This window comes from Mirounga angustirostris, unplaced genomic scaffold (genome assembly GCF_029215605.1).
Source record: "Mirounga angustirostris isolate CCGP_5_RB_7025 unplaced genomic scaffold, mMirAng1.0.hap1 SCAF_2, whole genome shotgun sequence".
Lineage (NCBI taxonomy): Eukaryota > Metazoa > Chordata > Mammalia > Carnivora > Phocidae > Mirounga > Mirounga angustirostris.
Genome location: NW_026991710.1, coordinates 64628802 through 64641287, shown reverse-complemented (window position 1 = coordinate 64641287; position 12486 = coordinate 64628802). Strand labels below are relative to the sequence as shown.

The 12486-nt window shown below is 37.1% G+C and overlaps 1 protein-coding gene across 1 annotated transcript in view; it reads left to right on the top strand.

Annotated features, from left to right (window-relative positions):
* The window catches only part of PRKG2 (protein kinase cGMP-dependent 2), a 105353-nt gene that overhangs the window by 55012 nt on the left and 37855 nt on the right, over positions 1 to 12486 (top strand). The window contains exon 9 of the mRNA XM_064584680.1: positions 3201 to 3269. Coding sequence (XP_064440750.1) covers positions 3201 to 3269 — 69 coding nt within the window. The remainder of the gene's footprint in view (positions 1 to 3200; positions 3270 to 12486) is intronic.

Genomic DNA, 12486 nt, shown 5'->3' with positions numbered 1-12486 from the left:
AGATGAATACCCAACTTTTACATCAACATGGATGGGACTGGAGGAGATTATGCTAAGTGAAATAAGTCAAGCAGAGAAAGTCAATTATCATATGGTTTCACTTATTTGTGGAACATAAGGAATAGCATGGAGGACATTAGGAGAAGGAAGGGAAAAATGGGGGAGGGAATTGGAGGGAGAGATGAATCATGAAGGACTATGGACTCTGAGAAACAAACAGGGTTTTAGAGGGGAGGGGGGATTGGTTAGCCCAGTGATGAGTATTAAGGAGGGCATGTACTGCATGGAGCACTGGGTGTTATACGAAAAAAATGGATCGTGGATCACCACATCAAAAACCAATGATGTATTGTATGGTGACTAACATAACATAATAAAATTTAAAAAAATAGTGTGTATGAAACTTCTACCTGAACCTTATGTCTTTTGATGGATGAGGTTATCTACTCTTAATCTAACTTATGGAAGAAATATTTATAAAGATCAAAAAATGTCTCAGGAGACACTGTGTACTTCCTGGGACTCAGAAAACAACCTCAAGTAAAAAAACAACAACAACACATTTTCTTAAATATAAATGACTTTAGGGGCACCTGGGTGGCTCAGTCATTGGGCATCTGCCTTCGGCTCAGGTTGTGATCCCAGGGCACTGGGATAGAGCCCCACATCGGGCTCCCCGCTCTGCCGGAAGCCTGCTTCTCCCTCCCCCACGCCCCCTGCTTGTGTTTCCTCTCTTGCTGTGTCTCTCTCTGTCAAATAAATAAATAAAAATCTTAAAAAAAAATAAATAACTTTATAAAAGATCAAATTAGAGTTTTGAATTGCTTCTCAGCCTTTTGACTAAGATCAAGTGTAGAGTTTTGAGCAATACTTTTTTTGGAGTTACGTATGTTTTTAAAGGACTATTTGAAATTAGTTGAGACATCATTTAAACTTTATGTTATTACTAAATGGTTTTTATTTCCAATTTGTGCTTATAGAAACAAGTATTATTTCTGTTCACTTTCTTCCTTTTAAATTTTTGTCATGATGTGCCAGTTTTGCTGATTTGTATGTGATGATAATATTAAGTATAGAGCAAAGAAAAGGTGTTCATAAATTACTGGGAGACAAATTTGATTATTTAAAAATTATGAAGCTCTTATTTTTAATGGAAAAACTGTTTAAACTTAGTAAGTTAGATTATGGTTATTTTGTAAACAATTTAAAAATGGAATTTAAAGACAAGCTAAAATGTTTTTTTCCCGTTTTCTAGCTCGTAATTAACTTGTTTCAACAACAGGGAAATTGTCCTTTTTAATTTTTTTGGTTGTGACAATATGAATAGGTTCATGTAATATAATTATGTAATATTGTTATTCAAAACTTCAATGTATTTGTTGTTAACATTACTAGATTCTTTTTCTCATACCTTCAAAAAAAAAAAAACAACTAAAGTTTGAAAGTGCAGAGAACTTTATAAATACACCGTAAGAGTCAAAGAGCTCTTGAAAGAAATACACTGTCTGATTTTGCTGGACCTGAAATAATTTATGCTATATGTTGCAGCCAGCCAATTACAGTGTTTTCCCATGAGAAACATGGGAATTTGTATTTAATATAGATACACAACTCCCCGGGCATTTGGAAGCATAAAGCTAAAATCAAGGAAAAGGAGCATTGGATACAAATATTTTTACATTTTTGTTCATTTCTTTGCTATCACTTTTTAGGGCCACTGATGGCGACTCAATATTCCTTATAGTCTGTGTATTTCTGGGACTTGACATTAATTAGTCCCAGGAGTTCTTGCAACATTTTATGGGCAAAAATTTATCCATGGCACTTACACAGTTATTATGAAAGAAACATATGTGTATTTATAAACCCTAATATTTATAAAGTGTTTGCAGAGAATATTCCTAGTCAGTCTTGACACTGACAAGTGAAAGGGATGCCATACCTTTGTTTTTCTGAACTCACAAATCAAATTGGCTCATATCTAAGATCATATGTATATGCATATGTATGTGTATATGTATATCTATCTCTACATATAGATATAGATGTCTACACACATACAAGTTGAGTACAGGCTACCCAGCTCTCAGCTCAAAAGCTCATCAAGCTGGAATGTTTTCACCTATGTCTCTAGCAAGGACCCTATAAATTTGGGAGGAACTATGGGTTATATCAGAAGGACCCTGGATATTAGCTATGCGGATAAGGGACTTCTTTGGAATGAGAAATGGGTCATCAAGTTTTTCCTATTCCATCACTAAGGGAAGAAGAAGGAACTATATATATACTTTGTGTGATGCCATTTTTGATGAAGATGCTTAGAGCAGTCTCAGTCTCCTTGTTCCTCCCAGTTACCTTAAATGAATCTCACAGCACTGGGTACCATCTGGGTGTACCATTTTTCAGTGTCTTTAGTTTGTAACTTATAGAGGAGGAAACTAATACAAATAAAGGTCTCTAAAGAAATGCTTTACCCAGTGCTTGGCCTATTGGTATCCTTTAGGTCATTAAGTTTACAGTCATTAGGTCATATGTCATAATTCATTGTATCTAGGATATCAATTGTGAGATGCACCAATTATATTATGTACCCTTGAGAAAGAAAGACAGTGCTATTAATTACAATATGATTCATCATCAATTGTAAGACATGCTCTGATTTCAGAGATTTTAGTGGAAAATGTACATCTTAGGCTTTATGAAATTAAAGTATTTTCGTGTTTATTTAAATCATTGGGTGATATGATACTCAAAACACTTTCTTTGGGCTTTATTCTTGGTTGTTTTTTTTTATTCTATGTTAATTACTTGAATGTTTTCCCAGTAAATTTTTTTGATCTGTTAATTTCAGTTTTGGCTGCTTATAATTAGCAATTCCCACTTGATCACAGGAGAGGTATTTTATTTTGTCTGAAACAAAGCCCAGAAGGATATTCCATAGACAGTCACAGTCACTGATTCCTCTCTGTTCCCAGTGCAGTTATCTTGTCTGAATTCCTTGCATATGTAACCTTTATTGGGACACATTTCCAGTCCTTTTTTGGAAAGGGATGGAATATACGTTATGATGTTAAAAAAAAAAAAAAAGCAGTCTTTGGAAGGTTTAAGTGATGGTGTTTCATAAAAAAGTAGGTTCTCTAATAAAAATGGATGTTTAATTTCTAACGGTGGAAAATTGACTTCCCTGTTTCTGTCTGCAGTGAGGATGTCAGATCAGCTAACATTATTGCTGAAGAAAATGATGTGGCATGCCTAGTTATAGATCGAGAGTGAGTATGCTGATGTTGTCGGAGAAGGTAGGCTGCGGCCACCTTTGAAGACTTGGCCTTCTGTTACTCCAAGGGCCCATCTGTCTTCTCATTCATCACCACTTAGAAATGCTGGCCAATCCTCAGCTGCGAGTACATTCTATTAAAATTCATGGGGAGGAACTGGGCCTTCTGATCTGAATCTGTCTGGGGTAGTGGTAGATGCTTGCAGGCTAAATATTTTGTGTGCAAAGTTTGTACATAAATATCAATGATAGACTGATTTAAATGCTTCATCTTCCAGAGGAATAAGCTTATTAGTACTCTTGGATTTTTTTCCCAACACAATATAGTGAACAATTCCATAATTTATTTCTAAAATGCTCTAAGCAGTCAAAAATTTTTTTGAATAAAACCTATCTCTCTTGAACATAATATAAAATAGCCATTAGCTCTATGTATTTCCAGAGAAGGTTTAATTTAACATTTGTAGTAAGTTGCAAGTGGTGTGTCTTAATATTAATCTCTAAATGTCTCAGGTTGTTTTTCAGAAAAAGTCTTACCTTGTGTCCTTAATTCATTTCAAATCATATTTGAATCTGGCCCTTCGGGTCTCTCATTAATCAGTTGTCGGTTTACTGATTTTCTAGATATAATAAAGGAAATTCAAATATACCAAAGCTAGGCCATTGTCTAAGAAATGTCTTAGTGTAGTCAAAGAAATAGGGCATACTCATATAAAATATTAGCAAAAAATAGTAAAATGACAAGAAATATCACAAGGGAGTATGTAGTTGATTGCTAATTGAACATAACATTCATATTGAACATAGAATTGTGGAGATTTAGAACTGGAAAGAACTTTAGAATATTTAAAAAATCTTTGTATTATGGAAAATTTCCATATATTAAAAAGCAGACAGGATAGTATTATGAACCCCATAATGCAAGTCCAAAAATTATCAATTAATGCCTTATCTGTATCACTTTGCTACCCCCTCCCTGCCTTCTCCATACTATTTTCAAGCAAATTCCAAACATAAAATTATTTCATCTATAAATTTTAGTAGCATCTCTAAAAGATAAATGTTACTTAAAATACATGACCACAATAACATTAACACACCCAGTTAGCAATAATTCTTTTTTATTTATTATTTGTAATCAAGATATAATTGATACATAACTTTAAATTACTTTTAGGTGTGTAACATGATTTGAAAGATGTATATATTGCAAAATGACCACTGCAATCAGTCTAGTTAGCATCCATCACCACACATAGAACAATAATTCTTAATATCACTTCAAATTATTTTAATCTCTCTCTCATGGATAAGAAGAGGAAGTCCCGGATTGGTAAAGAGTTGCCCCAGCATTGCCATCTGTGATGGAGCACAGATTTCTCTCAGAGTTCTTTCCACTGTGCCATTTGGCTCCCATAGCATGTGTTCAGAAAGAGGAGTGGGCAAGGTTTTTTTTTTTAGGTGAGGAAATGGTGCTTAAAAATTAATAGGAATTTTTCAGGCAAATGGGAAATGTAGAAGTCTCTCCAGGTGAAGTATAACTTAAAAACAAAGGCATGGGGGCCAGAAAGTGCAAAATATGTTCAGATAAAGGTAATCTTTGGATGCCAGCTCACAAATGGAAAATATATTGGTACAGTATTGTCCTGATAATGCATTGTTTTGTGTATGAGTTCTTTAAAAATATATGCATGCACTAAATAGCATTAGCTGTGCAGTAGAATCTTATAAATTGCTCTGAAACTCTGGGACTAAAAATATGACAAAAAGGAAGAACTCCTTTCCTTTTTCTTCATTGTAACCACACAAGCAAGTTTTTATACAATATCTCATGTATTCATAATCCCCAAAAAGGATGCAAGGATTTTGTAGAATTTATATATTATTTGGAAGTTTATAATTTTAAAATGTTCAATTTACATGTATACAGCTGAGATTCTGTAGTGTACAGAGTATTGTATTAGGCTCGAGACTTAAAAAATTACATGAATTTATTCTATGGGTGAGAAAAGCTGAATATCAGGTATGACCAGGTTGACCTACATCCTGGATTTCCTGGATAGTTCTTGTTGTCCCAGCATATTATTGGCACCACCTTTCACTCTGAAAAGTATTCAGCTTGAATGGCGAATTATATCATCATCATAGTTATGACTAATAGACTAGGTTAATATCCCATGATAATTCTCCCACAGTACCCTATATACCCTTATATCATCATTCACATTATACTTAATTGCTTTATTTAACATCTGTCTTCCCAGTCTTCTGTAAGCTTCATGAGAACAGAAACATTTCCTTGTTCACTGCTTTTGCAAGGCTAGCAAATGACCTAGTCCTTGGCAGACGGGAGGGGCTCCACATGTTGGCTGAATAAAGGGCACCATCCTTGCAATGAAATGTAGTGACTGAAAGCCTTTGGCTCTTTATTTCTTCTTTCCTAATGCATTGTTTTCAAAATGCATAGAATGAATACATTGCAAGGAGGAGAGTTAGTTTTCCTATTTTTAGAATGTAATGAAATGTAGTGACTGAAAGCCTTTGGCTCTTTATTTCTTCTTTCCTAATGCATTGTTTCAAAATGCATAGAATGAATACACTGCAAGGAGGAGAGTTAGTTTTCCTATTTTTAGAATGTAATAAAATGTGCAAAATGGCAGTAGCTCTGAATATGTGGGGAGTGTGATTTGTGACATCTCCATCATTGGTTGTTGGGATAGCTCTCAAAGGAAGTGATTACATCTCATGCTGTACCATCAAAGTGATTATAGGCTGTTTGTTACAGCTAGCATGTTGTAGCCATTTAAATTTGCTTTAACTTGAGTTTGTGAAGAATTTCTAGGGACCTGGGATGCCCGTGTAAGCCTACATTTTAAACATGAGATTTGTTTACGGTACTTTAATTAGTTTAACAGCAGGCCAATAATGGTGACATAGAATAAATAAAAGCAAAATAAAGTACAAGAAGTATTTCTCTTTTACTTGAAAATTTCAACTATTGGAAATTTGAAATTTCATGGCAATACTCTTGTTTCTCACTGCTCTACAGTCAATGAAGGACAGTTCACAGAGGAGGATAGAAAAGAGGGGAGAGTAGATCTGAAGGGAAAAATGGAAAATACCCAGCATGGTATATAAGATCTGCTTAATAATGGAAATGTAGGTTGGTGGCCAGTTCAATGTGGGTAGAGGTCTTCAGGGCTAGGCAGGCAACAGATGGCAACAGTACAGTAATGAGACGGGTCTGGTTTATTAGTTCTAGGTGTTTTGAGGTCAATTTTCATTCCTTTCATTTTGCTATGCTCAGGTGCTTAAAATTCAGCAAGAAGATTAAAGCATAGTTTCTAGAAGGATACTATTTTGCAGTAAGGAAGAGAACTACCCTAAAAATCACAAATTGAAGTAGGTTGTCTAGTGTAGGGATGGGGAAGCATTGAAAAGATAATCAAGAAAATATATTTCACTTGGTGAGGAAGGCGATTCTTTATTTCTCATGGGCAAGGCTGTGATTAAGAATTCCCACAAACAATGTAGTGAAATTAGATGACGCCACACACGTCTGATTTGTGGAGGTGAGAGTGGTCAAGGGAAGATGTTGGCTGAGCCTCAGAGAACCACTGAGATAAAGTAAAAAAAAATGGATTTAATTATGAAGGAATGTAAAATGAGGAGTATTACCAAGGGAAAAGAAAAGAAAAATTTTCTCCTTGAGGAGCAAGATGGCGGAGGAGTAGGAGACGTTAATTTCGTCTCATCCCAGGAATTCAGCTAGATATGGATCAAACCATTCTGAACACCTACGAACTCAACAGGAGATCAAAGAAAAGAATAGCAGCAACTCTCTGAACAGAGAAGCGACCACTTTCTGGAAGGTACGACGTGCAGAGAAGTGAATCCGAGGCGATATTCGGGAGGATAGATGGGCGGGGGAGGGAGCCTCCATCAGCCGCTACCAGCAAGTGATAGAGCTGCGGAGCACAAAATCAGAACTTTTAGAAGTCAGCTCCGCTGAGGGACGTCGCTCCGGTGGCTAATCAGGGGGGTGGAACCCTCGCTGGGACAGTGTGGTCTCAGGACCCTCGGGGTCACAGAAAGACCAGGGGTGCCTGAGTGCGGCAGAGCTCCCAGGTATCAGAGCAGGGAAGCCGGCTGCAGAAACGGAGCCAAGGAGTGGGCTCTCAGCTTGGGGTTGCCATAAACCGTGGTCCACGGCACAGTCAGGCCACTGCTCTTCCAGCAGGGGACCCAACAAGTGACAGATCCGGGGAAACTCCCCTTCCTTCTCGGGGAGGAGCGGTGCGGGAGTGCACTGCAGGGATCGGCTGGGTCTGGAGACTCCACACGGGGTCGTGTGCCAGAGATAGAAATGCTCAGTCACAGGCCAGGTGAGCACGGAGTGCGGCCGGAGACCAGGGAGACGGGAGTGAGTGACTGCTTTTCTCTGGAGGCGCACTGAGGAGCAGGGCCCCGAGTTCTCGGCTCCTCCGGGGCGGAGATTGGGAGGCCGCCATTTTCACGCTCGTCCTCCAAAGCTGTACGGAAAGTTTGCAGGGAACAAAAGCTCCCGAGAGCAAACCTGAGCAGATTACTTAGCCCCGACTGGCAAGGGCAGGGCAATTCTGCCTCCGGCAAAGACATTTGGGAACCACGGCAACAGGCCCCTCCCCCGGAAGATCAGCAAGAACAGCCAGCCAAGACCAAGTTTACTGATCAATGAGAATAGCAGAACTCCAGCGCTAGGGGAATACTGCACATAGAATTCATGGCTTTTTGCCCATGATTCTTTAGTGTTTCAAAGTTAATTTTCTTAATTTTCTTTTCTTTTTTTTTTTTTTTTGGATTTTTCTTTTTCCCCTTTTCAACCAACATCTTATCACTCCCCTTTTTAAAAAATCTTTTTTTATTTTTCATTTTTAGAGTCATATTCTATTCCCTTCATAGTAGTTAACCTTATTTTTGGTATATATATATATAAGTTGGTCTCTCTTTAAAATTTGGGAATTTAGTTTCTTCTAATAGACCAAAATATACCCTAAATCTCTAGTGTATGGCTTTGTTCTAGTCTCCCACCTGATCACATTCTCTCCCTTTTTTTTTTAATTCTCTTCTTTCTTTTTCCAACCAACTTCTTATCAATTCCTTTTATAAAATCTTTTATAATTTTCATCTTTAAAGTCATAGTCCATCCCTTCATCGTATTTACCCTTATTTTTGTACATTATATTATGTAAGTTTCTCTTTCTTTAAAATTTTGGGAGACACTTTCTTCTAACAGACCAAAATACGCCCCAAATCTAGTGTGTGGCACTGATCTATGCACCAGCCTGATCATATTTGATTATATTCTGGTTTTTTTCTTGTTGTTCTTTTTTATTTATCCTTTTCTTTTTCTTTTTTTTTTTCTTTTTTCTTTCTTTCCCTTTCTTTTCCCCCGGTTTCAGGTCTCTTCTGATTTGTTTAGTGTATATTTTTCTGGGGTCATTATTACCCTGTTCACATTTTGTTCTCTCATTCACCTATTCTGCTCTGGACAAAATGACAAGATGGAAAAAAATCACCTCAAAAAAAAGAACAAGAGGTAGTACCGACTGCCAGGGACCTAATCAATACGGACATTAGTAAGATGTCAGAACTAGAGTTCAGAATGACGATTTTAAAGATACTAGCTGGGCTTGAAAAAGCATGGAAATTATTAGAGAAACCCTTTCTGGAGAAATAAAAGAACTAAAATCTAACCAAGTTGAAATCAAAAAGGTTATTAATGAGGTGCAATCAAAAATGGAGGCTCTAACTGCTAGGATAAATGAGGCAGAAGAGAGAATAGTGATATAGAAGACCAAATGATGGAAAATAAAGAAGCTGAGAAAAAGAGAGATAAACAACTATTGGATCACGAGGGCAGAATTCGAGAGATAAGTGATACCATAAGACGAAACAATATTAGAATAATTGGGATCCCAGAAGAAGAAGAAAGAGAGAGGGTCAGAAGGTATATTGGAGCAAATCATATCAGAGAACTTCCCTAATTTGGGGAAGGAAACAGGCATCAAAATCCAGCAGGCACAGAACCCCCTTCAAAATCAATAAAAATAGGTCAACACCCTGACATCTAATAGTAAAACTTATGAGTCTCAGAGACAAAGAGAAAATCCTGAAAGCAGCTCAGGAGAAGAGATCTGTAACCTACAATGGTAGAAACATTAGATTGGCAACAGACCTATCCACAGAGACCTGGCAGGCCAGAAAGGACTGGCATGATATATTCAGAGCACTAAATGAGAAAAATATGCAGCCAAGAATACTATATCCAGCTAGGCTGTCATTGAAAATAGGAGAAATAAAAAGCTTCCAGGACAAACAAAAACTAAAGGAATTTGCAAACACGAAACCAGCCCTACAAGAAATATTGAAAGGGGTCCTCTAAGCAGAGAGAGCCTAAAAGTAACATAGACCAGAAAGGAACACAGACAATATATAGTAACAGTCACCTTACAGAAAATACAGTGGCACTAAATTCATATCTTTCAGTAGTTACCCTGAATGTAAATGGGCTAAATGCCCCAATCAAAAGACACAGGGTATCAGATTGGATAAAAAAATAAGACCCATCAATATGCTGTCTGCAAGAAACTCATTTTAGACCCAAAGACACCTCCAGATTGAAAGTGAGGGGGCGGAAAACCATTTACCATGCTAATGGACACCAAAAGAAAGCTGGGGTGGCAATCCTTGTATCAGACAAATTAGAAATAAAAGACATCCGAATCAGCAAAGAAGAAGTCAAACTCTCACTCTTTGCAGATGATATGATACTTTATGTGGAAAACCCCAAAGACTCCACCCCGAAACTGCTAGAACTCATACAGGAATTCAGTAAAATAGCAGGATATAAAATCAATGCACAGAAATCAGTGGCATTCCTATACACCAACAAGACAGAAGAAAGAGAAATTAAGGAGTCAATCCCATTTACAATTGCACCCCAAACCATAAGATACCTAGGAATAAATCTAACCAAAGAGGCAAAGAATCTGTACTCAGAAAACTATAAAATACTCATGAAAGAAATTGAGGAAGACACAAAGAAATGGAAAAACGTTCCATGCTTATGGATTGGAATAACAAATATTGTGAAGTTGTCAATGCTACCTAGAGCAATCTACACATTTAATGCAATCCCTATCAAAATACCATCCACTTTTTTCAAAGAAATGGAACAAATAATCCTAAAGTTTGTATGGAACCAGAAAAGACCCCGCATAGCCAGAGGAATGTTGAAAAAGAAAAGTAAAGCTGGTGGCATCACAATTCTGGACTTCAAGCTCTATTACAAAGCTGTAATCATTAAGACAGTATGGGACTGGCACAAAAGCAGACACATAGATCAGTGGAACAGAATAGAGAGCTCAGAAATGGACCCTCAACTCTATGGTCAACTAATCTTCGACAAAGCAGGAAAGAATGTCCAGTGGGAAAAAGACAGTCTCTTCAACAAATGGTGTTGGGAAAATTGGACAGCCACGTGCAGAAGAATGAAACTGGACCATTTCCTTACACCACACACAAAAATAGACTCAAAATGGTTGAAAGACCTGAATGTGAGACAGGAGTCCATCAAAATCCTAGAGGAGAACACAGGCAGCAACCTCTTCGACCTCAGCCACAGCAACTTCTTCCTAGAAACATCACCAAAGGCAAGGGAAGCAAGGACAAAAATGAGCTATTGGGACTTCATCAAGATAAAAAGCTTTTGCACAACAAAGGAAACAGTCAACAAAACCAAAAGACAACTGACAGAATGGGAGAAGATATTTGCAAATGACATATCAGATAAAGGGCTAGTATCCAGAATCTATAAAGAACTTCTTAAACTCAATACCCAAAGAACAAATGATCCAATCAAGAAATGGGCAGAAGACATGAACAGACATTTTTCCAAAGAAGACATCCAAATGGCCAATAGACACATGAAAAAGTGCTCAACATTGCTCGGCATCAGGGAAATCCAAATCAAAACCTCAGTGAGATACCACCTCACACCAGTCAGAATGGCTAAAATTAACAAGTCAGGAAACGACAGATGTTGGCGAGAATGTAGAGAAAGGGGAACCCTCCTACACTGTTGATGGGAATGCAAGCTGGTGCAGCCACTCTGGAAAACAGTATGGAAGTTCCTCAAAAAGTTGAAAATAGAGCTACCATACGACCCAGCAATTGCACTACTGGGTATTTACCCCAAAGATACAAATGTAGGGATCTGAAAGGATACATGCACCCTGATGTTTATAGCAGCAATGTCCACAATAGCCAAACTATGGAAAGAGCCAAGATGTCCATCGACAGATGAATGGATAAAGAAGATGTGGCATATATATATATATATATATATATATATATATATATATATATATATGTATGTATACACATATATGTATATATGTGTGTATGTGTGTGTATATATATGTGTATATATATATATAATGGAATATTATGAAGCCATCAAAAGGAATGAAATCTTGGCATTTGCAACGACATGGATGGAACTGGAGGGTATTATGCTGAGTGAAATAAGTCAATCAGAGAAAGACATGTATCATATGACCTCACTGATATGAGGAATTCTTAATCTCGGGAAACAATTGTGTGAATTGTGTTAAGACTGTTGAATCACAGACCTTTACCTCTGAAACAAATAATACATTATATGTTTAAAAAAAAAAGAAAGTAGGAAGGGAAAAATGAAGGGGGGGAATCGGAGGGGGAGATGAACCATGAGAGACTATGGACTCTGAGAAACAAACTGAGGGTTCTAGAGGGGAGGGTGGTGTTGGGATGCGTTAGCCTGGTGATGGGTATTAAAGAGGGCACTATTGAATGGAACACTGGGTGCTATACGCAAACAATGAATCATGGAACACTACATCAAAAACTAATGATGTAATGTATGGTGATTAACATAACATAATAAAATAAAATAAAAAAGAAAAATTTTATCCTTGATTTTTAAAATAAGTAGCTTAATTTGATGAAGTTAGGAAAATCTGCAACCCGTGTAGCCTGTTGATACAGTAAACAGATTATATAGACTATTTTCTTTCCACTATCTTCTTGAAAAAAATTGCTGGTTAACCTGAACCACAAGGCAGAAAACTACAGAAAATTTTTCTCTTCTTTGCTTTCACAGACTTGAAGGATTACTTATATAACTTCTA